The sequence below is a fragment of the Mytilus galloprovincialis genome, chromosome 1 (genome assembly GCF_965363235.1).
Source record: "Mytilus galloprovincialis chromosome 1, xbMytGall1.hap1.1, whole genome shotgun sequence".
Classification (NCBI taxonomy): Eukaryota; Metazoa; Mollusca; class Bivalvia; order Mytilida; family Mytilidae; genus Mytilus; species Mytilus galloprovincialis.
This window is the reverse complement of record NC_134838.1, coordinates 117,495,797-117,520,511: the sequence shown is the minus strand read 5'-3', so window position 1 is coordinate 117,520,511 and position 24,715 is coordinate 117,495,797. Positions and strand designations below refer to the sequence as shown.

Here is a 24,715-nt window from a genome sequence, read left to right as displayed (position 1 = left end):
ACGAAAAATTGTTAAAAAATATGACTATAAAGGGCAATAACTCCTTAAAATTGGCCCAGTAGTTTCAGAGAAGATTTTTGTAAAAGTTAACGAAGACGGATGCCAAGTGACGAGAAAAGTGAGCTAAAAATGGTCACATGCTGATTGTGCAACAAGTCTTTGACCCCACAAACATATGACAATATTTAGAGACAATTTAAATGTTCTTAATCAACTAACAGAAGTTCCAGAGTATGTTTCTTGCACAACTGTTGGAATGTCAATGTATATTTTCAGTTCCTGCTTCACGAAGTCTGTGAGCTCTAGACGCTACCATTTTTACACCCATGCACGAAAGAGAGTTCAAGTACTACAATTTGGTAAAAAATAATGTATTTTGAGAATAAGCGTGATTTTTATCAACCAATAGATTGTGCAACATTGTTTTCACAAATATTGGCTTATTCTCCCAAGGGTGGAGAGGAGGATACTGGATTGTAACCCTTGGTAAAGGAAGATGAAATGAGGTCATGGACAATAAACTAAAACTAGATATAACCCTTGGTAAAGGAATGAAATGAGGTCATGGACAATAAACTAAAAGTAGATGTGTCAAAGTGACACGAATGGCCCCGTCTCAAAAAGTTGAAAAATCTGCAATTTCAATAACACATGTGGACACAAACATGATGGTAGTCTCACATATCAAAAATCAGCTCAAAATCTGGAGGCGTATAGAAAAAAAGCCTGTATAACTGTGATTTTCAACAATTTTCAAAGTTTGTAAACCCTTAATTTTGGCAAAAATTAGCGGAGCAGAACAAAACTTAAATTTGATCTGTAACTCATCATGAGTAACTAACATACCAAAAATCATCCCAATATCTGAAAGCGTTTAGAAAAAAAGTCTGTATAACTGTGATTTTCAACAATTTATCAAAGTCCAAAAGCCCATAATTTTGGCAAAAAATAGCGGAGCAGAATGAAACTTAAACTTGATCTGTAACTCTTCATGGTTAACTCACATACCAAAAATCAGCCATGCATATGAAGGCGTTTAAAAAAAAACTCTGTATAATGGTTTGTTGCAGAATGACGGAATTACAGAACTATGCACAAGGGTAAAACTATATGGCACCGACAACTTTGTTGCGGGGCCATAAAAATATAGACTTAATGTCCTCAAAATCAATATAGTTATCTTCCTCACAATACCTGTGATAATACAAATTAGGTTGCAATAGACAGTATTTGAATTAAAGACAGAAACTGGCTGTTAACTTTATAAAGATGGATAAAAGCCTATAACCCTAGATTCATTATATGGTTGAATATAAAAAGTTATAGCATCTAGTCATGGCAATATGTAATGAGCTAGAAAGGCATAAAATACACATTTTCTATTTATATAATTTATTTAACATGTAGGTTTTAAATTAACAATTATCCTGACTTTTCTTCTAGTTTAAAATCAATATTATTGTCAGTACATATATAAAAAAAAAATTAACATCTTTTGACAATAAAACTTTAACTTCCGCATTACAATAAAATTGCATAAAAACTTTTTTTTATATCTTATGTCAAAATCATAACTTTTTACCTTGAATTGTCTTAATAAAATTGTTCCTTTCATTTCTTTAAAATAGCTTTACCTCTTTCCATAGAGGTTTAAATGCTTTTCTTATTTTTTTTAAATAGATTGCAAGTCCTTTTCCCATGTTTTATAAAATTTACTACATTCCAAATAAGCAATAACATTTTAAACTTACAATTGAAACTAATAAAAAAAATATTTCTTTCTTTCATATTCAGTTCTCGATTTGGAACATGATATATGAAACATTATTTTATTTCTAATTTCAAAACTTGCTTGTCAATATCTATTAATAGGTTTTATTTTAAAATGAACAGATGGTTCTGTCATACATAATTATGAATAACACACATACATTTATAATACAAAAGTACTACACAATTGCTGGTATCACATGATCAATATTGCCCTGATCACATGATTAGAATTTTCCAGCTAAAATAATCCTACTTTGCCTTTAAGACATGGTAATTTGATTCATGTTTCTTCTATACAATGAATAATTGGTGACACAATGACATGAATGAGTAAAATGATGAATGAGAATGATAAGCTGATAATGATAAAACATTGGTTAAAAATGACAGATGATACAATAAAAGCTAAATGTATAGCACAAATTTACAGAGTTTGCTGCCCCCTCAGTTCATTCCTCTTCAGTGTAATTTCTCTCTTTGATGAATTGTGATGTATGAACAATCTTCACTGTTTCACGATAAAAACTGAAAAAAAACATTCAAATAATCGTGAATATAAGCATATCTTAACTTATAGTCTACCCTGTAAATAACACAATTTCATGTGTTGTTACAACAAAATTTGGAAAGCTATTTCAATGCCATTAATTAAATGGTGAGGAGGGATGAATGTTTATTAGTCATGGGAAAAAAATCAGATAATCTTGTGTGAAAACATTTCTATTTTCTGCATTTACCTCAAAGGATTGACCAACTGATGCAGTTTGAAAGGAAACCATATGTGCTAGAATCTTGCTAATGTGTTTCCCTTTAAAACTTTAAAGATTCTTGTCAAATACATGAAATTGATTTTTTCAATAAATCTTTATATTCTTAATTATGTTTAAAAACAGTCTCTAAAACACTGAATCAGAATGTGAATGATGAATAGGTATCCATTGCACCTAATCAACGAATGGTTGAACTAACTTTGATTAAATTACTAGAATATCATGCGTCTGTAGGACAACATGCCCACGTTCAGTAAACAATAAAATCTTGGTTGAAACCTTATTTGACATTTATTTTCTAAAAGTTCTGATCAAAATGAACTGAACATGCACACTTTGTTTCAATTTGATGCAACCACACCTTCAACCTATTTTTAAGCCAAACTTGACCCTGACACGGGATGGAGAAAGGGAAAGAATGCATAGACTAGAAAATTTTAAAATATACATACCTGTTTTACTGTGCTTTTAATGAATTGTTTCCTATCCGACAGATCAAAAGTTGGAAATTTATCATAAACCTAAAACAGAAATCAGCAAAATATATATTGTGTTTGGATTACATACAAATACTTAAAATGAGTGAGTATAATAGGATGTGGTATGAGTGCCAATGAGACAACTCTCCATCCAAGTCACAATTTGTTAAAGTAAACCATTATAGGTCAGTCAGCCTTCAACACAGAGCCATGGCTCACAATGAACAGTAAGCTATAAAGGGACCATGTTTGTAAAAGTACAGACTTCCAGTAATTTCATATTTGCAAAATGCCCAAATGTTGTTCTTGAGAAAAATGCAACAAAAATTTCATGGAAGGGATAGACTGCTGTCATATAGACTTTATTGGCATTTGTGAATCTTTGACACTTGGACTATTGATGTCTTACAACAATCACTTTTCTTTGCGGCTTCAAGACATTTTCTATTGTGGTGTTAAAATTTTTGGAAAAACCTCTGAGATGTTCTGTAATAGCAGACAATTTGTGATAAGGTGTATTCTTAGCCTTGATTAATAAATCAGGTTTATATTCAAATATATGGTCCATTTATATACAGAAGGATTAGCTGTGTACACTTAAATACACCTTCAAGATAACTAATTACCTGTTTTACTACAGTTTTCATTGTAACCTGCTCTAAATTGGCCCCATCTAAAATTTTCTTTACTAATTTCTTTAATTCATCATTCTGTAAAGAAAAATATATTTGTAAGTATTCAATTTTTATTTGTAACAAAGCAGTAATTTATAAATTATTCAATTTTTATTTGTAACAAAGCAGTAATTTATAAATTATTCAATTTTTATTTGTAATAAGGCAGTAATTTATATCAGGAATACAAATTCTTTTCATAAATTCTAATTTTGAATTGTGTAGGCTTTAACAATTTTATGGATTTAAATACGTTTTAAAGTGTTTGTATCAGTAATCAATGGGGGTCTTTCATTAAAGTTTACTCAAATCTGTTCAAACTAATATTTAATTAGAAAATTGGAAATCCAAGTCTCATTTTTCACTACCACATTTGAGATGACATTTCAGTTTAATGTCTTACAATTAAATATAAAGATAGACAAGAAACAGATGACCACTGATGATCTTGCATTGGAAGTAGTCTTTGTTTCATTTTTGTCGAGCCTTCAACTGTAGTGGAAAAAGCAAACTAAGCAATACTACATTCCGTCGTTGTTGGCGGCGTCCAAAAATATTCACTCTGTGGTTAAAGTTTTTGAAATTTTAATAACTTTCTTAAACTATACTGGATTTCTTCCAAACTTCCAATCATAAGATAGTATTTAGAAAAAAATTTTGTAAAAATGAAATTCCATTTTTTTCTGTATTTTATATATAAATGGACTTAGTTTTTCTTCAGGGAAACATTACATTCACTCTGTGGTTAAAGTTTTTAAAATTTTATAACTTTCTCAAACTATCCTGGGTTTGCACCAAACTTGGACAGAAGCTTGTTTATGATCATAAGATAGTATCCAGAAGTAAATTTTGTAAAAAAATAAATCCATTTTTTCCATATTTTACTTTTAAATGGACTTAGATTTTCTGTCAGGAAACAACACATTCATGCACTCTGTGGTTAAATTTTAAAAAAAAATAACTTAATTTCTTATACTACATGTATTTTAAATTTGTACCAAACTTGGACAGAAGCTTCTTACAATCAAAAGATAGTATCAAGCAAGGGTCCAGAAACGGTCATATATGCCCGACATGACTGATTCAGAGACTCAAAAGTCCTAAATCATTTATTGGGATTTAGGTCAAATTTTATTTTTCAACAGAAATAATTTCGGTCATTTCGTTGAGATTGAGTTTCAAATCGCCATTTTAAACATATTTTTGTTTTGTTATCGATTTTATGTAATTAAACTGCCACTCCAGTAAAGTGTTATAATCCTGAGGGCCCTCCTAATAGCTATATTAATGCCTCTGGGAGCTATTGGCTAATGATCGCTAATCTCTTTACCTGTGTTTTTAATTCACACCTGGCTATTAATCACAAGCTCCAAACTAATATTATAAAAAAATTAAAATTCAATACAAACTGTCTTCATTATTTAATTACTTTTCAGCTAAGACAATTGTCAATTATGATTTAAAATTAAATTAAAACTTGATTTAATTTATGTAGAAAAAAGATTTTTATCACTACTAACACATGTGCTTTGTTTACTATGATACGCATGCCTAAAATTCTCTTCCGCAGATTTGACACTAAATCGTAAATTTAAAATGATTTCTTGCTAAATAAAGCAATTGCAACTATTTTCATTAATATTCTTACACTATTAAAGGTAAAATATTAAAAAAAGATGTTTTCCTGTGAATTTGATAAACAAGAGTGCACACACTGAAATGTCTCGCCTTCTTTACTAATCATTGATATTATGTTGATACTCCTAAATATAAAGCTTTATTACGACATGAACCATGAAAATAAGGTCAAGGTCAGTTGAACCGTATGCCCGGCAGACAGGTACAGCTAACAATGCTTCCATACAATAAATATAGTTGACCTATTGCTTATAGTTTAAGAAAATAGACCAAAACACAAAAACTTAACACTGAGCAATGAACCGTGAAAACCAGGTCATTGTCAAATAAAACCTGCACGACTGACATATAGATCATAAAATATTTCCATACACCAAATATAGTTGACCTATGACATAGTTTTAGATAAAAAGACCAAAACTCAAAAACTTAACTTTGACCACTGAACAATGAAAATGAGGTCAAGGTCAGATGACATCTGCCCGCTAGACATGTACACCTTACAATCATTCCATACAACAAATATAATAAACCTATTGCATAAAGTATGAGAAAAACAGACCAAAACACAAAAACTTAACTATAACCACAGAACCATGAAAATGAGGTCAAGGTCAGATGACATCTGCCCGCTAGACATGTACACCTTACAATCATTCCATACAACACATAAAGTAAACCTATTGCATAAAGTATGAGAAAAACAGACCAAAACACAAAAACTTAACTATAACCACTGAACCATGAAAATGAGGTCAAGGTCAGATGACACCTGCCAGTTGGACATGTACACCTTACAGTCCTTCCATACATCGAATATACTAGACCTATTGCTTATAGTATCTGAGATATGGACTTGACCACCAAAACTTAACCTTGTTCACTGATCCATGAAATGAGGTCGAGGTCAAGTGAAAACTGTCTGACTGGCATGAGGACCTTGCAAGGTACACACATACTAAATATAGTTATCCTATTACTTACAGTAAGAGAGAATTTAACATTACAAAAAATCTGAACTTTTTTTTCAAGTGGTTACTGAACCATGAAAATGAGGTCAAGGACAATGGACATGTGACTGACGGAAACTTCGTAACATGAGGCATCTATATACAAAATATGAAGCATCCAGGTCTTCCACCTTCTAAAATAAATAGCTTTTAAGAAGTGAGCTAACACCGCCGCCGGATCACTATCCCTATGTCGAGCTTTCTACAACAAAAGTTGCAGGCTCGACAACAAAACTAATCCCGGGAATAAGTCCGGAATTGTTCGTTTTAGTATTGTCGCATTACATCTGGTTTGAATTTCGACTTCAGAATCGAAAGAAACGTAAGCGATGACTGAGAAAATTATGATTTTGAGACATTAAAATCATTTTATTCTTAAACTGTTGCCTTCCCTTAGTTGCTCTTGATCGATTTTTAGGAAAATGGTAGGATAAACCATGAAGTAAACACGATGCAACAGTTAAACAAGTTCGTTGATGCTACGAGTAGGAGCATACTCATGCAGTAATGAGATTTTGACAATCTGTTTTTGAAAAGGGGCACCAACTTTTAAGTTATATGAAAATGACCTAAATTAGGTGAAAAAATTTCCGGATCCTTGGTACCAAGAGGAATATTTTTATTGATTTTTATCCTCATTTTGTTAAGCCTGCGATTTACAGCAAAAGAAGTCGAGACACTGGGTTCCGTGGAACCCTTACAAAGGACAAGGTTCACTTATGGCACAAAATGGCCTAAAATATCAACTTTTATCATAAAACACCACAAAGGTCTCAAATTGGTTCGTAAATGGGTCTATTTCAAAAGTTTAAATGCTAAATATATCAGTTCTTTTCATAAGAGAACATAATATTCTCCAAAAGAAGCCCATTTTGGACATTTTGTCAAAATATGATGATTTTGTGCATTTTTTAAACCTAAAAGCTTTAAAAAACACCTTGGCCACCACCTACGATCTTAAATGTGTTGTAACCAAAAGGTTCCAATTTTGATATAGATTTCATCAATATAAAATCTTTTTGGATTGTAGATGGCAGCCAAAGTTAATTATGCCAAAAACAATTAAAAATTCTGGAAAAAAGTACCAAAATTGACCTTTTAATACAAATTATGTTTATTTAAGGGGTCATAGCTCCATAAATTGTAAAGGAAAGTGCTAGAAAAAAATATTTTGTCTTAATAGTATTATCACAAGTATTTCTATGTGAAATTTGTAATATTTTGCCCCGATTTATAAAACATTAAAAATTGAGGGCCAATTTAAGCCTTTGTGAACCTTCTCCTTTTTAACTTATACAGGCAATTGTATATATAAATTTTTGGTATAACAAAATTGTCCCCAAATGCAATTACCAGCACAACAGGCAGCTTTTTTTCATTTTACTGCAAAGATTTAATACTTACTGTTGGTGCTGACGGTGCTTTTTTAACAAGTGGTTCTTCATCATCTGAACTCTGTTCACTTTCCTCTTCTGATTCTGATTCTTAAATATGAATACAAATATTTATTTGAAAAAAATTAGCATGTTCAAAAAGTTAGAAATAGATTTTGTAACAGATATAAGGCCTAAATTAAAATATTGTTTGTTTGTTCTTTACTGACCCTATTTTTTGAAACAGGGTAGGTAGGTAGGTAAAATATTTTATTTTTATTTTCCATAAAATAACTTGGCTCAGTACAATTTGTGTCATGGGTAGGCAGGTAGGTATAATATTTTATTTTATAGATACAAAATCTGCCTGATATCATTTTTGTCTGTATTGCTTTTGTTTAAGTATGTTTTTACTATTAAACAGAAAGTTAAAAAAAAAAAATATCATGTAGAATGTGAAGTTTATTCATATGCACTAGTATTTTGTTTTCAAATACATGTATATAGGGCTGTGCAGGGACTTTCTATATAGTATAAATAGTCCCTAGGCTGTGCAGCATATTTTCAACAAATTATTTCCCACCACCATCGTCGTCATGCAACCAGTTGGAAGAGCAAAAACTAAGCATTTGTCTTATTTTACTTTCAAGCATAAGAGTTTTTAAATTTCCGTGTGGGCTGATGTTTCCAATAAAAATGCTACAAGATTTTGAAACTCAATTGTCACGTATTTTTCGTCACATTTATAAATGGTCTGTATGGAAAAAACATGGCGATTTTACTGCCAATAATTTTCCACTTTACAGGCCTTTGGTTTATGTCAGATGTAAATAATATGTCAAAGCTGGTGAAAGACATAGTTAACATAATCATCCTGATCTACGGATCACCAAAGGCCATCCCTACATAGGTTACAACGTCCGTTTACAAAATATTTTGTACATTGATAATTTTGTATTGGACGAACTTTTTTGAACGAGCCCTGCTCTTCAAGTATAAGACACAGGGCAACGTTCACCCATGATTTCAAATAAATGCTTTGAATCTCTAAATGGAAGTGTTCATGTTAAACGCTCATGTGATACCAAACTGACAACTTTGTACAGGGGAAGATAAAACCTGAGGATTCCGGTAAAAAAGTTTCGAGTGGGAAATACAAATTTCGGTAGGAATGAAAAAATAGAATAAATTAAAATCTTGCTGGTAAATACAAATAAAGGATTTTCAGTCGGAACGAATTTATATGGTCAGTTGGTAAAGGGCAAACAAACAATATTTTAATTTAAGCCTAACAGAAAAATGTTCTTATTTTTGGATTTGTTTTTTTGTGTCTTAACGCCACCGCCTTTGGGTCATTTCTAGGAAGCCAGTTTTTATTGGAGGAGGAAGTGGAGTGTCAGAGAAAACCACAACCTTCTATAGGCAAACTGACAATCCTTATCAATTAAGATTGAAGTTGAGTGCGCCCACAAGAATGAGGTTCGTACTCACAGCCTCAGTGTTGATTGGCTAGTGATTAGAGTAGTAACTACTTGGACCATTTGGCCACCGAGGCCCAACTTATTTTTCAAACCTCAGCACATCTCTTTATTGTCCAAGGACAATTAATCCATAAAATTTGCAATTCAAATGCAAAGATCCTTTAGGTTTCCTAAACAATGCTTAATAACCTGTGATATATTTTCAAGAAAAATATAAACAAGAAATCTCCATACATATTCATAATATTTCAAACACATTCTTGAGTGTATATTAGATAGAAGCACCCAGATTTGTAATGCCAAAAAAATGAAGCAGTGTGAGTGCTTGTATTAGTTTAATTTTCATTTCTAAGAGGCATAACTCCTGTCAAACATCTAATCTTGTTTGAGACCTTGCTGATACATGTATATAGTCCACTACCCCTCTTTTGGAATCATCTTCCAGAGTTGACAAACTGGAATTAACCTTTAAAATAGTAAACATCTTGCCTACTTGATTTATCTGATCTTTCAATTTGTGAACGTTCTTGAATTGTATATATCAACAGCTATTCCTTTTAATCCAAAAGTACACATACCTTTTTTCTTTTGAGGTGTAGGTTTTTCTTTTTTCTTTGTTTCCTTCTTAGCTGGAGCTGGTTTCTTTGCAGGGGTTTCTTTCTTTGCTTTTTTCTTTTTAGGTGCCTGATTTTGATAAAAAAGCTACATTAATACCAAAATAGATACACTAATGATATCTTGTAAATTTTTGTTATGAAACAATTAATAAGAGCATACACAAGCTAGCATGCTTACTGTGAAAATTGTGGTAAATCTGATTTGTTTGAGGCATTTATATTAAACAATTCACTTTGTAATAAACAAGTGTACTAAGTTTCTAGTAAATTTGACCACAAAATAATGGATTCATTACTATTCCCTTGATATCAATTTTGTGGATATTTGAGTACAGACAAACAATTTCAAATGTTCAACGAATGACAAGCATTGTATGCAGAGATTGATAAAACCTGGAAAACAAATTCCAGGTAAATTCATACCCACCAAAACAATGAATCCACATTAACCCAAACCAAAACTTTGATCTAACTTAGACAGACAGACAAATGAACAAGGTGAATGTAGTAAACCACCCACTCCTTAAGTTGGGATATATTAAAGATCTCATGATGTTTTCTACCAATGATCAAACAGTTTGATTTTTTTTTATATCAAATAATAACATATATATCTGACATCAGCCCACTCTTGATAGTATTGAGGATCTAGAATTTGTGTTAGATTTTCTTACTTGTTTTTTTCCCTACGATACAAAGTAAAATATTTTGCCCCATAACACCTTTTTTTAAATATAAGACTTCAATATCTCATAAAAGGCCATTTACCAAAATAAAGCAGATTATAGATGGTTGGATTTTTTTCTATTTACTAATACCAAAGTCAGAGTAAGCCTTTTCCCACCATCTTTAAAAACTATATCTCAAAAAGAGCTCCAGAATCTATCAATGTTTTTAGCTTATTATGTTCTTTTACTAATGAATGCTTTTTCAACCTATAGTATGAATTTTAAATTCTCGATTTTTTAAAATTACACTTAAGTACAATGTACATCCTTAACTGTGATTCTCACTTTTACCTCTTCAGGTTCCTCCTCCACCTCTTCTTCCTCACTTTCTTCTTCTTCCTCCTCATCCTCCTCTTCCTCTGATTTCTCTTCTTCCTCCTCCTCGTCATCATCTTCATCATCTGAACCCTTCACTTTTTCTTTTGACTTCTTTTTCTTAGAAGATTTACTGTCTTTCTTGGTTTTTTTCTTGTCACCTTTTCCTTTTGTTTCTGATCCTTAAATAAATTTTTGAAAACAATGATCAAGTTACTTTTTCTGATGCATATACAATCGATTCCACTTAATTGCATACCGCTTAATAGCATAATTCGGTTAATTGCATAGTTTCCTCCTGCACAAAACCATTCCCCATTCATCTAATGTTAAATTGTCCGGTTATATGCATAGCCTTACAAGTGGCCTTTCGGTTTATTGCATAGAAAATTATTGACGTCTAGATATGCTTAGTTAAAACTGACGAGATTTTTGACCGGAAACGTCAATTCGTTAAGTATAATTTTCTTGAATGCATCTTTATTTTCGTTATTATTTCATATTTACTGTTGTGTTATTAAAATAAAGTTAAAAATAAAATAAACAGTTTCTTATGTGTTTATATTATGGAATTTGATTTAAAAACAAGAATGTGTCCATAGTACACGATGCCCCACTCGCACTATCATTTTCTGTGTTCAGTGGACCGTGAAAATTGGGTTCAGAACTTTAATTTGGAATCAAAATTAGAAAAATCATATAGGGAACATGTGTACTAAGTTTCAAGTTGATGTAACTTTAACTTCATCAAAAACTACCTTGACCAAAAACTTTAACCTGAACTTCACACTATCATTTTCTATGTTCAGTGGACCATGAAATTGGGGTCAAAACTATAATTTGGCATTAAAATTAGAAAGATCATATCATGGGGAACATGTGTACTAAGTTTCAAGTTGATTGGACTTCAACTTCTTCAAAAACTACCTTGACCAAAAACTTTAACCTGAAGCGAACGGACGCACAGATGGACGGACGAACGAACGAACGGAGGCACAGACCAGAAAACATAATGCCCCTCTACTATCGTAGGTGGGGCATAATAAACCTCGATGTCTACACAGGTAAAGTTTCCCATGTTCTATTTTAAGCCTCGAGGTCATAAAAATGTCAAACAGATAATTGTTGTAAAAACACTGACCATTCTATCTCAAACTTGAAAAGGTGTTAATAATTGATTGGATTTAAGCAATTGTCCATAGATTACATTTGGGGTTAATTTTAAAAACAATAACTCCTGCTAATTATCGATCATGACATAACCAATATGAACTCTAGTAATTGGGCTTGGGGTGATCTGTATATTAATGTTAAATATTGTAGGGCATTTATATATGGTTAAAGAATTTTATACATCAATCATTTATTTTTGATATTTTATGAAAAGAGCATTCACTTTTAATTATTATTTTCACACTTTCAACACGTGTGTCCAGCAAATAACCCGTACAGGGCCCCATTTCTGCTTTGCATATACGAAACTAACGAGGTGTTACTTCACAGTCCACCTGCATATCAAAGGCAATTCATTACACATCTATTGTTAAAATAATTATAAACTGTGAAGTATTGTTTAAAAGTTTATTTTAATCAAAGCGTAGCAATGTACATTGTACATATGGGTCATAGAAACATAGAAACAAATCTATTTTTAGAACAGTTTATTTTCGTATCCCAGGTAAAGGTAAGTCGGAACGCAAATAAACTAAAACAAAATATGTTTATAATCTTTATTTAAAGAAACAAAATAAAATAACACATATGACACTAGATATATAATTTTTATAAGAATAAATCAACATTTAGTATGTTGTATGTGGATTACAGGCGATCATCTTTCTTTAGGGATTTCCTGATCTGTTCTATCCAGCAATGTATCGATGTTATTTGACTCTGTAGTTTTGGCATTTCGGATATAAGAATACTCCGCTTTATTGCATAATTTTGTCTGACAAATAGGCTATACAAATAACCAGAATCTACTGTACTGATTTTTAAGGTTTCAATTATTTGAATGTAAATTTTTATCTCTCTTGATGACCCATTGGAAATTAAGATCAGCATCATAAGAAACGACACTTCAAAACAGAACTGTCAAATTAGATATCATTCTGTCTTGCCGTTCTCAAGAATTGAGTCATTTCATAAGTTAAGGTAACAGAGGCAGTAACTGAATTGAGACATCGAAAGCAAAGCAAAACCCATGCTTTAAATAGATATAGGAAGATGTGGTGTGAGTGCCAATGAGACAACTCTCCATCCAAATAACAATTTATAACAGTAAACCATTATAGGTCAATGTACAGCCTTCAACACAGAGCCTTGGCTCACACTGAACAACAAGCTATAAAGGGCCCCAAAATTACTAGTGTAAAACCATTCAAACGGGGAAAACCAACAGTCTATAAAAAATGAGAAACAAGAAACACATATAAATTACAAAAACAAACAACAACTACTGTACATCAGATTCTTGACATAGGACATGTGCAAACATTTACTAATTTGGTGGTCATTCTGAATAAGGCTGACTACAGATTGCTTTTCATACTGAGAATGCATTTGTCTTGGAATAACTTGTAATTCTAAATATAATATTTTTTGTTGAAATCTTAGTACAAAAATGTTTCTTAAAATAAGTAATCTGTTTAAATCAAAGTTTCATTTTACAGCATTCTCTTTCTACAAACTATGGGGTTTCTTCATCCTCAATGTGGGCCCTTTTAAGAAGACAACACAAGTCTAAATGTTATTTGTTAGCACCTGAAGATGGACAATATGCAACTATTTTGCATTAGGTAACAAGGAATGAATGAAAAATTCTACACAATCTTCTAAATGAAAACATACGTTTTCTCTTCTTTGACTGTGGTACTTTTTTCCCTGTGGATTTTGGAGCCATACAAAAAGCCATTACTCTTTCAGCTACTTCATCTTTTGTTCCTTTCTTTTCTAAATCTAGTACTTCACAAACAACTTTCAACATGGGCATATGGAAATTTCGACTGAAAATGAAAAGAATATTATCAGGCAAATATATAAATTTTAGGATAATGGAATAAAACACTAGGAACATTAAAGTATTTGAAGATACATATTTGCTTATTTGTAAATGTTTCTCAATTAATGAAACAAGATTACTATGTAAAATGTTTAGTGTCTATTAGTTTTCAACTCCTTTGAATTTCAAGTCTGTCCTATCTTAAAAATTCCCCCTGATAACCAATCAGACAATAAATGTAAATAATAATGCTAATTATATAATTAGGTAGAAAAAATTGTTATCTCTTAAAGTATAACTTTCAAGTAAAGGATAGAAATAATGTGATGTGAATATTTAAGAGATTTTCATGAGCTACCATGACATCTTTTCATCTCTACAACAGATTGAAAAATATTTTAAAATATGTACAATAGACCATTTTTATATTAATGAGGTAAAAATCTGCCTGTACTGGCAAAAATTGACAGCACATTAAGCAATTAAATGATAAAGAGCCGAAAAATAGGTTTCATATCATAATGCATACTTACTTAAGGAGCATATCTCGTCTTTTTTTATATTCTTTGTCATCTTTCTTAAATTCAAATCCAGTAAATAGTCGTATATTTTTCTTCACTTTTGTTGCCTTTTAAAAAAAAAATTATATAAAGAACTATCATATTTGAGCAAACACTATATTACTCATGATCAAAATGGATGTGTTGTTGCATGATCACTTGATATAAAAGTTTCAACTTAAATAGGCAGACAGGTCTAAAATATAAGTTTTATATAAGGACAAAAATGTACACCAGTTGTTTGTTTCATTTGCTTATGTGGATTAAATAAGAATTAAATGATGTACATGTAATTGTGAAAAAAAGTAAACTTTTTTTATTTAAACTTTTTTTAATTCTAAAGGTTCCAGCTTTTTTTAAAGTGGATTAATTAAGAATAAAATGATGTAATTGCAAAAGTAAGGTCCCAGCTCATTAAAAGCTATACTGAACTCATCCCCAACCTAAGAAGTCTTCAAAACACAAGAGCATATATAACAAGTAATGTGATTTTCAGGAGCCATGAGAAATGTTCAACAAATTACAACTTTCTATTGGGTTGTATGCAGAATTACGAAAAACTGAAATCAAATGAATCCCTATTACCCTGTATTACTGCATGCATAACTAAAATGAAATATTCCACTAACTACTAAGATTCATGTGTGATACTTACAGCTGTAATTTTTCCGAATAGTACCCGATGTAATGTCTTCAGATCTTCAGCTTTAAATTTGTTTATCTGAAACTCAACTAAAACAAAAAAATAATAAAAAATGTAAATACAGTAAGGAAATCATTTCAAAATTAATTTTTAATGAATAATATGTCAAATTTATGTTCTAGGTTTCAAAAAATATCTATTATCGAAATGTAAATAATAAATAAGATTGACCATGAAATCAGTCATGAGTAGGTTACCATTGCCAAAATTGGTATGTAGTATAAACAATTATCTTCTATGTTCTTCAATGTGTTTTGTGTTTTTGATTGCTGCCTTTTTAAGTAAACTAGCAAAAAAAAATCAATTTAATATGGCAAAAATTTCAAACATTAAAAATAATAAGCATGTTTTTCTGTTAATTAGTGTTCTGACAATAAACAATTTCCCTGCACTAAATAAATCAACAGATAATAACTAATAATATAAGGTCCCTTCAGGAAACTCCTTTATGACAGATATTTCGCAAACTAAAATCATTTTATAGACCAATCGTAATAGACCTGTGACTGCTGTGAACAGTGAAAATAAGAAATTTACAGACTGCAAAGTACTAAAGACCATATATAGGGAAAAATGAAAATCAGGTCAAAATCATGTAACTATTGTCACGAAAAATATGTATACATTACAATGCTCCTCTCGATCAATTATAATAGTCTTAATAGACCTACTATGTATGTAGCATGTTATCATGGTAAATAGCAGCAACAAAGATTATCACTGAGCATAGTCATGAATGGCAAGAAACCCAGCAAAAAAACTTAACAGACCATTGAAATGTAAAAAAAAAGGTGAGATATGAAGAACAGCAATACAACTATAGTTCCTATGTTTTTTGCATGTTCTCGAAGGAATTTTGTGTCAAGAATCCTGGAATGAATGGACTAAAATGCATGTTTATTATTGCCATTAAAGGAAAATCTGCATACCAATATTATGTATCAAATATCAGAATGACTTCTTATCATTGTGATAAGCACACAGTCACATCATTCATATTAAACTAATAATAAATACTCTATACACCCTTTACCCCTTGGAATATCTCCCAATTTCTCTCCAACACCCTCAGGTATATCCACTTCTTTAGGTTGATTTGGAGTGTTATAAGCTTCTGTCATACTTAGTCTTTCTACTTTCTTTTTCTCTCTTTTCCCAGATTCTATTACTACTGGCTGTTCTAATAAACCCACTAAAAAGTAATATTACAATATAAAACAATATATAATATATTATAAAGACAAATTACAGACATGTATACATAATTCATTTGGGTCTATTCATGCAAAATAACATCCCTGTACATGAACAACAAGTGAAACTGCGAGCTACTGCTCACTGATGATACCCCCGCCGCAAGTGGATAATATTAATAGTGTAAAAATATGCAAGTGTTCGGTAAACAGGAAGTTGTCGAGTGATGAATCTGAAAACGCATCACACGGTATAGCTGACTTATATAAATCCTGAAACCAAATTTCCGAAATCATTGTATTGTAGTTCCTGAGAAAAATGTGACGAAAATTTTCAACTTGGCTATCATGTGTAAAATCATACAAGTGTTCGGTAAACAGGAAGTTGTCGAGTGATGAATCTGAAAACGCATCACACGGTATAGCTGACTTATATAAATCCTGAAACCAAATTTCAGAAATCCTTGTATTGTAGTTCCTGAGAAAAATGTGACGAAAATTTTCAACTTGGCTATCATGTGTAAAATCAGACAAGTGTTCGGTAAACAGGAAGTTGTCGAGTGATGAATCTGAAAACGCATCACACGGTATAGCTGACTTATATAAATCCTGAAACCAAATTTCAGAAATCCTTGTATTGTAGTTCCTGAGAAAAATGTGACGAAAATTTTCAACTTGGCTATCATGTGTAAAATCAGACAAGTGTTCGGTAAACAGGAAGTTGTCAAGTGATGAATCTGAAAACGCATCACACGGTATGGCTGACATATATAAATGTTGATACCAAATTACAGAAAGGGTGGATGTGTAGTTCCTGAGAAAAATGTGACGAAAGTTTCATGGGACGGACTGACGGACTGATGGACGGACAGACAGAGGTAAAACAGTATACCCCCCCTTTTTTAAAGCGGGGGTATAATTAGTTTTATTTTGGAGTTAAAATGTTTATAATCAATTTTGACTGCTGCAATGCCAATACAACCCATTTGGTGATCCTCTCTTGTAGATGGTTATTAAATTTTACAGTTCCCACTATCTATATTAGATATACTTTTAATTTTTCAGATATTAAATTATTAAAAGCAAAAGTAACATAAGAATAATAATTGAAACAAATTGCCATTTAAGGGCAATAACTTCTTAAACCTGATAAGGGACAAATGAACGGACAAGAGACACAGACCAAAACATAATGTGTTATATTTGTTATTTTTAGTTGTTCAATTTCTGTGGTGGACTCAAAGAAAGACAAAAAACTTATGTCATTAATGATCAGAACTAGCACAAATCTTAACTATCCACCATCCACATTTTAACATATTATTTACACAGAGAAAAAAAATAATGTTCTTTTTACACCTTTCAGATATACTTGTTTTCAGACAAATGGTAAAAAGTAAAAATAACCATATACATTTTGGTTCTGAATCTTCATCGTCTTCCTCATCCTCCTCTTCTGATTCTACTTTCTTTACTTCTTTTTTCTTTTTACTTTTAGTTTCTTCAGTTTTCTTGGTAGATTTTTTAGGACTATCTGTTTCCATTTCCTCTGAATTATCATTTATTTCAGTCTTTTCAGTTTTACTTTCTGATGAATCCTCTTTTTTAGATTGTACAGTGTCTTGTTTTTCTGTTTTTTCAGTTATATTTTCACTGTTATCTTTATCCTCGCTACTATCACTTCCATTCACACGAGAATTATCATTATCACTTTCTTGATCCATTTCTTCTTCCTTCTTGTCCTAATCATTAAAAAAAACAAACATTAGACAATTATAAAAAGATTATAAGACTAGTCAGTTTATAAGACCTTAATTACATTTGCTTTTTTTTTTAATTTAAATTAATAAAGGTGTCACATATATATGCATAATGAAATTGACATATTATGACATGACAATTTTATAAGGAGTGATTGGACATATAGATTGTATGTTTAATTAAATGATGGTTCACTGTGATTGTCACCCAGGAAAATCAGTTTGTTTGTATTTCAACAACATCCAGAAGTATATTTTTGTCATTTGGACAGTTCGCATTTGAATTTCAATAATTCTTAAACGATCACAATTTGAAGTTTGTTTGTCGTAGATTTGTCATTCGAACCCATTTTCGTCATATTTGATATAAATTTTCATAAAAACTTTCAACAATTTCCATTTAAAATATAGAACTTTATTCAAAACTTTCAGTCATGTTTTCACGAGTCAAACAGGTGCTTCCTGTACTGTGTGCTACACATGCCTAAAAGAAATTCCTATGACTATTTATAGACTCCAAAAACGTAAAATACGAAATCATTTGGTATCAATTAAACGAGAGAGACAAATATACATCTCTTACTAAAGGAATTTAAATCGAAAAATTATATCAATAATTTCCTAATGAATCCGGATTTGTTTCGAATTTATTATCCATGTGTCACTTTCTGTTTTCATTTCATTTTAAAACCGAAAGTAGAAAACGTGATGACTATTCTTGATTTGTTAACAACCTCCTTACAGTATTATAATTGTTCCAAAAAGGATTTTATACAGTTCTAACTGAATAGAAATGATATCCAAAGATCGATTTAGACATTTTATAAGTGTAATGATTGTGCAGTGAGAAAATTGTTGCAAGTTAATTTCTGTTGTGATTCCTTGTTGTTCAGAAATATTCCCTGGAACAACCTGGAAAGAAATTGTGAACTAAATTTCCACATCCCATGTCAGAGTCTTTCATAATAAGGGCCAATACAGTCAAATCATAACTGAAAACCATGCCCAAATCCTTTGAAATCTGACAAAGTCAAAGACGAAGATAATATACACAAAATTGGTTGAATTTACAGCTTTTACATTAATGCTAGCAAGACAAAATCTTTGTTTGGCTTGCTTGCTTTGTTTGTATCAATGTTTGCTCAAGCATGGCAATTAAGATGGGCGGGGCTTCAGCTTGTATACATCATACTTCAATTTTATTGGACGTTATGTTTGAGGTTAAGGACACCTAATTTTAAAACATCACATGACAAATATTCTCACATGTTTCCTCACCTGTAAACCAGATGCTCCGCAGGGCGTAGCTTTATACGACCGCAGAGGTTGAACCCTGAACGGTTGGGGCAAGTATGGACACAACATTCAAGCTGGATTCAGCTCTAAATTTGGATTGTGATTAAATAGTTGACACAGCATAGGTTTCTGACACAGAATGAATGTGTTCTAATGAACTTAAATTTTTTGTTTTCTCTTAGAGCAATTCACTATGCTGTTGAATATTAATCCTCTCAAAAAAATGTTTGAAGAACCCAATTTTTTAATCACATCCCCCTTTCCCTTATTCCAACCCAATTTTTTAATCACATCCCCCTTTCCCTTATTCCAAAACTAATCTCAATTAAAATATTCTAATGGAGTTTGCAACAATAACTACTCATTTAAATACATCATAAAATATTAAGATGTAAAAAAACTGTTTGTTATCACTGAATGGTAAAGATTATTTAAATTTATCAGTTGGTAGTAAAAAGTGTATATACATTGTATATTGTATATAACAAAGATTTAAGTTGATTCTGGACAAAGAAAGATAACTCCAATTAAAAAAAAATTCTTGCTATTGCACAATATTGTGCAATAGGATATTTCTTGCTTACTATTCTGGACAAAGAAAGATAACTCTAATTAAAAAAAAAATTGCTATTTCACAATATTGTGCAATTAGATATTTCTTGCCATTGCACAATACTGTGCAATTGAAAAGACTTGCTATTGCACAATACTTAATATAATAATTTTAGATCCTGATTTGGACCAACTTGAAAACTGGGCCCATAATCAAAAATCTAAGTACATGTTTAGATTCAGCATATCAAAGAGGCCCAAGAATTCAATTTTTGTTAAAATCAAACTTAGTTTAATTTTGGACCCTTTGGACTTTAATGTAAACCAATTTGAAAACAGGACCAAAAATGAAGAATCTACATACACAGTTAGATTTGGCATATCAAAGAACCCCAAGGATTCAATTTTGGATGAAATCAAACAAAGTTTAATTTTGGACCCCGATTTGGACCAACTTGAAAACTGGACCAATAATCAAGAATCTAAGTAAATTTTTAGATTCAACATATCAAAGAACCCAACCGATTCATTTTTTGTCAAAATCAAACTAAAAGTTTAATTTTGGACCCTTTGGACCTTAATGTAGACCAATTTGAAAACGGGACCAAAAGTTGAGAATCTACATATACAGTTAGATTCGGCATATCAAAGAACCCCAATTATTCAATTTTGATGAAATCAAACAAAGTTTAATTTTGGACCCTTTGGGCCCCTTTTTCCTAAACTGTTGGGACCAAAACTCCCAAAATCAATACCAACCTTCCTTTTATGGTCATAAACCTTGTGTTTAAATTTCATAGATTTGTATTTACTTATACTAACGTTATGGTGCGAAAACCAAGAAAAATGCTTATTTGGGTCCCTTTTTGGCCCCTAATTCCTAAACTGTTGGGTCCTAAACTCCCAAAATCAATACCAACCTTCCTTTTGTGGTCATAAACATTGTGTTTAAATTTCATTGATTTCTATTTACTTAAACTAAAGTTATTGTGCGAAAACCAAGAAAAATGCTTATTTGGGCCCTTTATTGGCCCCTTATTCCTAAACTGTTGAAACCAAAACTCCCAAAATCAATCCCAATCTTTCTTTTGTGGTCATAAACCTTGTGTCAAAATTTCATAGATTTCTATTAACTTAAACTAAAGTTATGGTGCGAAAACCAAGAAAATGCTTATTTGGGCCCTTTTTGGCCCCTAATTCCTAAAATGTTGAGACCAAAACTCCCAAAATCAATACCAACCTTCCTTATATGGTCATAAACCTTGTGTTAAAATTTCATAGATTTCTATTCACTTTTACTTAAGTTAGAGTGCGAAAACTAAAAGTATTCGGACGCCGGACGACGACGACGACGACGCCGACGTGATAGCAATATACGACGAAAATTTTTTCAAAATTTGCGGTCGTATAAAAAACAATAATTTGTCAATGAAAGAAAAATATATACTTTTTTCTTGTATGAGGCTGAGAAACATTGACCTAATATTGTTTTTTTATAACATATCAATCTTTATTAGTTCAGTCAGTTATTTCCATGTCTGCCCTTCCATTATGTAACTAAAGAAAATATTCCAAAAATGGGAAACAATTGTATCGAAAAGAGGAAATCGAGTGTACATTTTTTATGTTAGGGTGTGTTATGAGATGAATATTTTGTCTTGAAAACGTACAAAGCAAGAGTATTTGATACATCATCTCGCTTCAGATTGTATCATTTTTATATAGCAAAGCTACAGGTTGACTTTATAACATAAAAAAAATCACAGTACTAAATGATGAAATATAGGGGTGAAGTGAAATACCTATCCAATGGATCACAAAATCAGAGTAGGTGTGTTCGAATAGCTATTTTACTAAAAGTGGTTGACGACAGTCTTTAAATTGGATATTTGAAAAAAAAAATTGTCTTCCATTTCTACGATTGTGAAAATGAACTGGCGTAATGGGGAGATAATTTCGACGAAGTAGAATCCTGTCTTTATTGTATATTTACAGGTAAGGAAACATGTGAGAATATGAGTCATAGGATGTTTTAAAATTTAGTGTCCTTAACCTCAAACATAACGTCCAATAAAATTTAAGTATGATGTATACAAGCTGAAGCCCCGCCTATCTTAATTGCCATGCTTGAGCAAACACTGATACAAACAAAGCAAGCAAGCCAAACAAAGATTTGTCTTGCTAGCATTAATGTAAAAGCTGTAATAGCGTGCAAAAGTGACAAGTCCTCGAAATCCTAGCTTAAACCCTGGGATAGCTATTTGTTCAGTGAACAAAAATCTATGTTGCCGCTACGATATTGAAGTATCAGGTCCATTCGCGCCCAATACACTTTCCCACCCTACACGTTTGCACCTCGCGTGTTCGCCCCTGAAGTCTGTTCACACCCTACATGTTCGCGCTTAATTTTTATTCAAATTTCAGTTGAATTATTAGATCATGTAGATTGTACAGACGGTTGTTCTAGATGGAAAATCATCAAGCACAGTCCCAGTCACCTCTGGGGTTTCACAAGGTATTGTCTTAGGTCCAGTCTTATTCTTGGCGTATATCAACGACCTTCCAGACTACCTTACACATAGCAAACTAAGATTATTTGCTGATGACAGTATTATATACATGCCAGTTAAATCCCAGAGTGACTGCCTAAAACTGCAAGCTGACCTTGATGCAGCTGCAAAATGGGAAGAGGACTGGCTGATGGCCTTCCACCCAGACAAGTGTAATGTTCTCTCTGTCACAACAAACGTCAACCTCTACAACATAATTATACTCTTCACAATCATACTTTAGAAACTGTTACATCTGCTAAGAACTAAGGCATCACATAACAATCAAACCTTACATGGGACGAACACATAGATGACAATATCTCGAAAGCCAACAAAACTCTCGGCTTCCTTAAAAGAAACCTGAAAACATCAAATCAAAACATCAAGAGCCAGGCATACCAAGCACTTGTTCGTTCCCAACTTGAATACTCAGTTTGGGACCCCACACTTCAGAATCTATCTCGACAGTGATATTGTTTGCCTTAAATTAGTGGAGAATAAAGGCTTTTTCCCCTGGAGAAGATCCCAATTTGAAAAAAAAATGGCTTAAAATTATTCCCAAAAAGACAACTTTTTTCCCAAACAGTGCAGTCTCAGTAGTAATTATGCATGAATACAAACTGAAACCCACTCATTTAAACAATTTTCTTGCCTAAAACGACTATATGTGCACATTTGAGGGTCCATTTATGTATCATCACTGACGAAATGGGGTCTTATTTTAAAGCAGGGTTTGACTCTTGAAAATGGGTCTGTAACAATCAAATTCACGGTTTATTTTAAATTTCCCAATTTGATGAAAATGCCGCATATTTCAGTGGCGGATCCAGAAATTTTCATAAGTGGGGGCCCACTGACTGACCTAAGAGGGGGCCCGCTCCAGTCACGCTTCAGTGATTCCCTATATAAGCAACCAAATTTTTTCCCAAAAAGGGGGGGCCCGGGGCCCCCCCTAAATCCGCCTATGTATTTTCCCAATAAAAAAGGGTAGAGGTAGTTTTGAAAAAAGCCAACAATATCACTGCTCAACGATAGAGATGGTCCAAAGGAGAGATGCTCGGTATGCCTGCAACAGGTATCATAATACTAGCAGTATATCAAACATGCTGAACACACTAAACTGGCCTATTTTAACACAACGCAGACTGCGTGCACGCCTGATAATGATGTACAAGATCACAAATCATCTTGTTGCTATACCATCTAGCACAATTCTCACCCCATCAGGCTCAAAAACAAGAAAACATCATTCTCATACCTTCAGACAAATTTATACATCAAAGATTTTCATTTTTCCCATACACAATAACTCAATGGAATCTTTTACCAAGCCCAGTAGTAAATACACAGACAGTAGACTCTTTCAGAGATCAGCTTACATATGCTATTCTCTCCACTATCATTTAAAAAGCTTCATCTACATCTACATCTACAACGTACGATGATCCATCAGCACATTGATGACTTCACGTCGGCACATCGCAAACAGACGCTTAATAAAAAGTAACAATCTAATGCGTGCATTAATCAAAAATTAAATTTGTGCAAAAATAAAAAACAAAAATTAACTCATTTACATACATGTACAAACAGGGTGGATGACTAAATATACTGACTTTGGATTAGTATTTTAAACTGATCCAAAGAGTTTACACTAATGATGTTTTGTGATAGTGAATTCCAGAGTACAACTGCGTATGGAAAAAAGCTGTACTTAAAGTAATCTGTTCTGGTGCTAAAAGTTTGATATTGTAGTGAATTGGTGAATCTTGTGTTTTTGACTGGCTGTGCTGAGAGGTAAAGGTTTGGGTCGACTGCTATAAGTTGGTGTGTGATCTTATACATCATTGTTACTCGATTGATGTTTCTGCGAGTTTCCAGTGACTTCCATTTAAGATGGTCAATCATGGAAGTGATTCATCTCCTGTACATAGTTTTAATCACTACATCAGTTCTCTGCACCGTCTTGTATATAACTAAAATACTAACTGATTTTTAATAAATAGGCCACGCATGCACCAGTTATTAATCATATTTATTCAGATGGAAAACTGGAAGACTTAAATAAGATTGTATATACCAAATAATTCTGTTTTCTTGAATAACATTTGAGGAATTATGATATAGATTTGTTTTTCTATTAATTTGATGATTAATTATTAAATGTTAATTATGTATGATAACAGCTAATTAGTATTCAAAACAGCTAAATTTGGTAATATTGTTGAGGGTTTTTAAAA

The 24,715-nt window shown here is 31.9% G+C and overlaps 1 protein-coding gene across 2 annotated transcripts in view; it reads right to left on the bottom strand.

Moving 5' to 3' along the window:
- Positions 1-1,852: 1,852 nt before the first annotated feature.
- LOC143054062 (protein DEK-like) overlaps positions 1,853-24,715 on the bottom strand; it is a 28,128-nt gene continuing 5,265 nt past the window's right edge. The window contains exons 2-12 of one of the 2 annotated variants that reach the window (XM_076226931.1): positions 17,730-18,057; positions 16,156-16,314; positions 15,075-15,151; positions 14,393-14,487; positions 13,709-13,863; positions 10,829-11,040; positions 9,777-9,882; positions 7,749-7,828; positions 3,649-3,732; positions 2,996-3,064; positions 1,853-2,298 (exon numbers count right to left, since the gene is read on the bottom strand). In XM_076226931.1, the coding sequence (XP_076083046.1) occupies positions 2,287-2,298; positions 2,996-3,064; positions 3,649-3,732; positions 7,749-7,828; positions 9,777-9,882; positions 10,829-11,040; positions 13,709-13,863; positions 14,393-14,487; positions 15,075-15,151; positions 16,156-16,314; positions 17,730-18,057 (1,377 nt within the window). In that variant the 3' untranslated portion in view covers positions 1,853-2,286. The remainder of the gene's footprint in view (positions 2,299-2,995; positions 3,065-3,648; positions 3,733-7,748; positions 7,829-9,776; positions 9,883-10,828; positions 11,041-13,708; positions 13,864-14,392; positions 14,488-15,074; positions 15,152-16,155; positions 16,315-17,729; positions 18,058-24,715) is intronic. The other variant, XM_076226941.1, reaches the window with a different exon arrangement.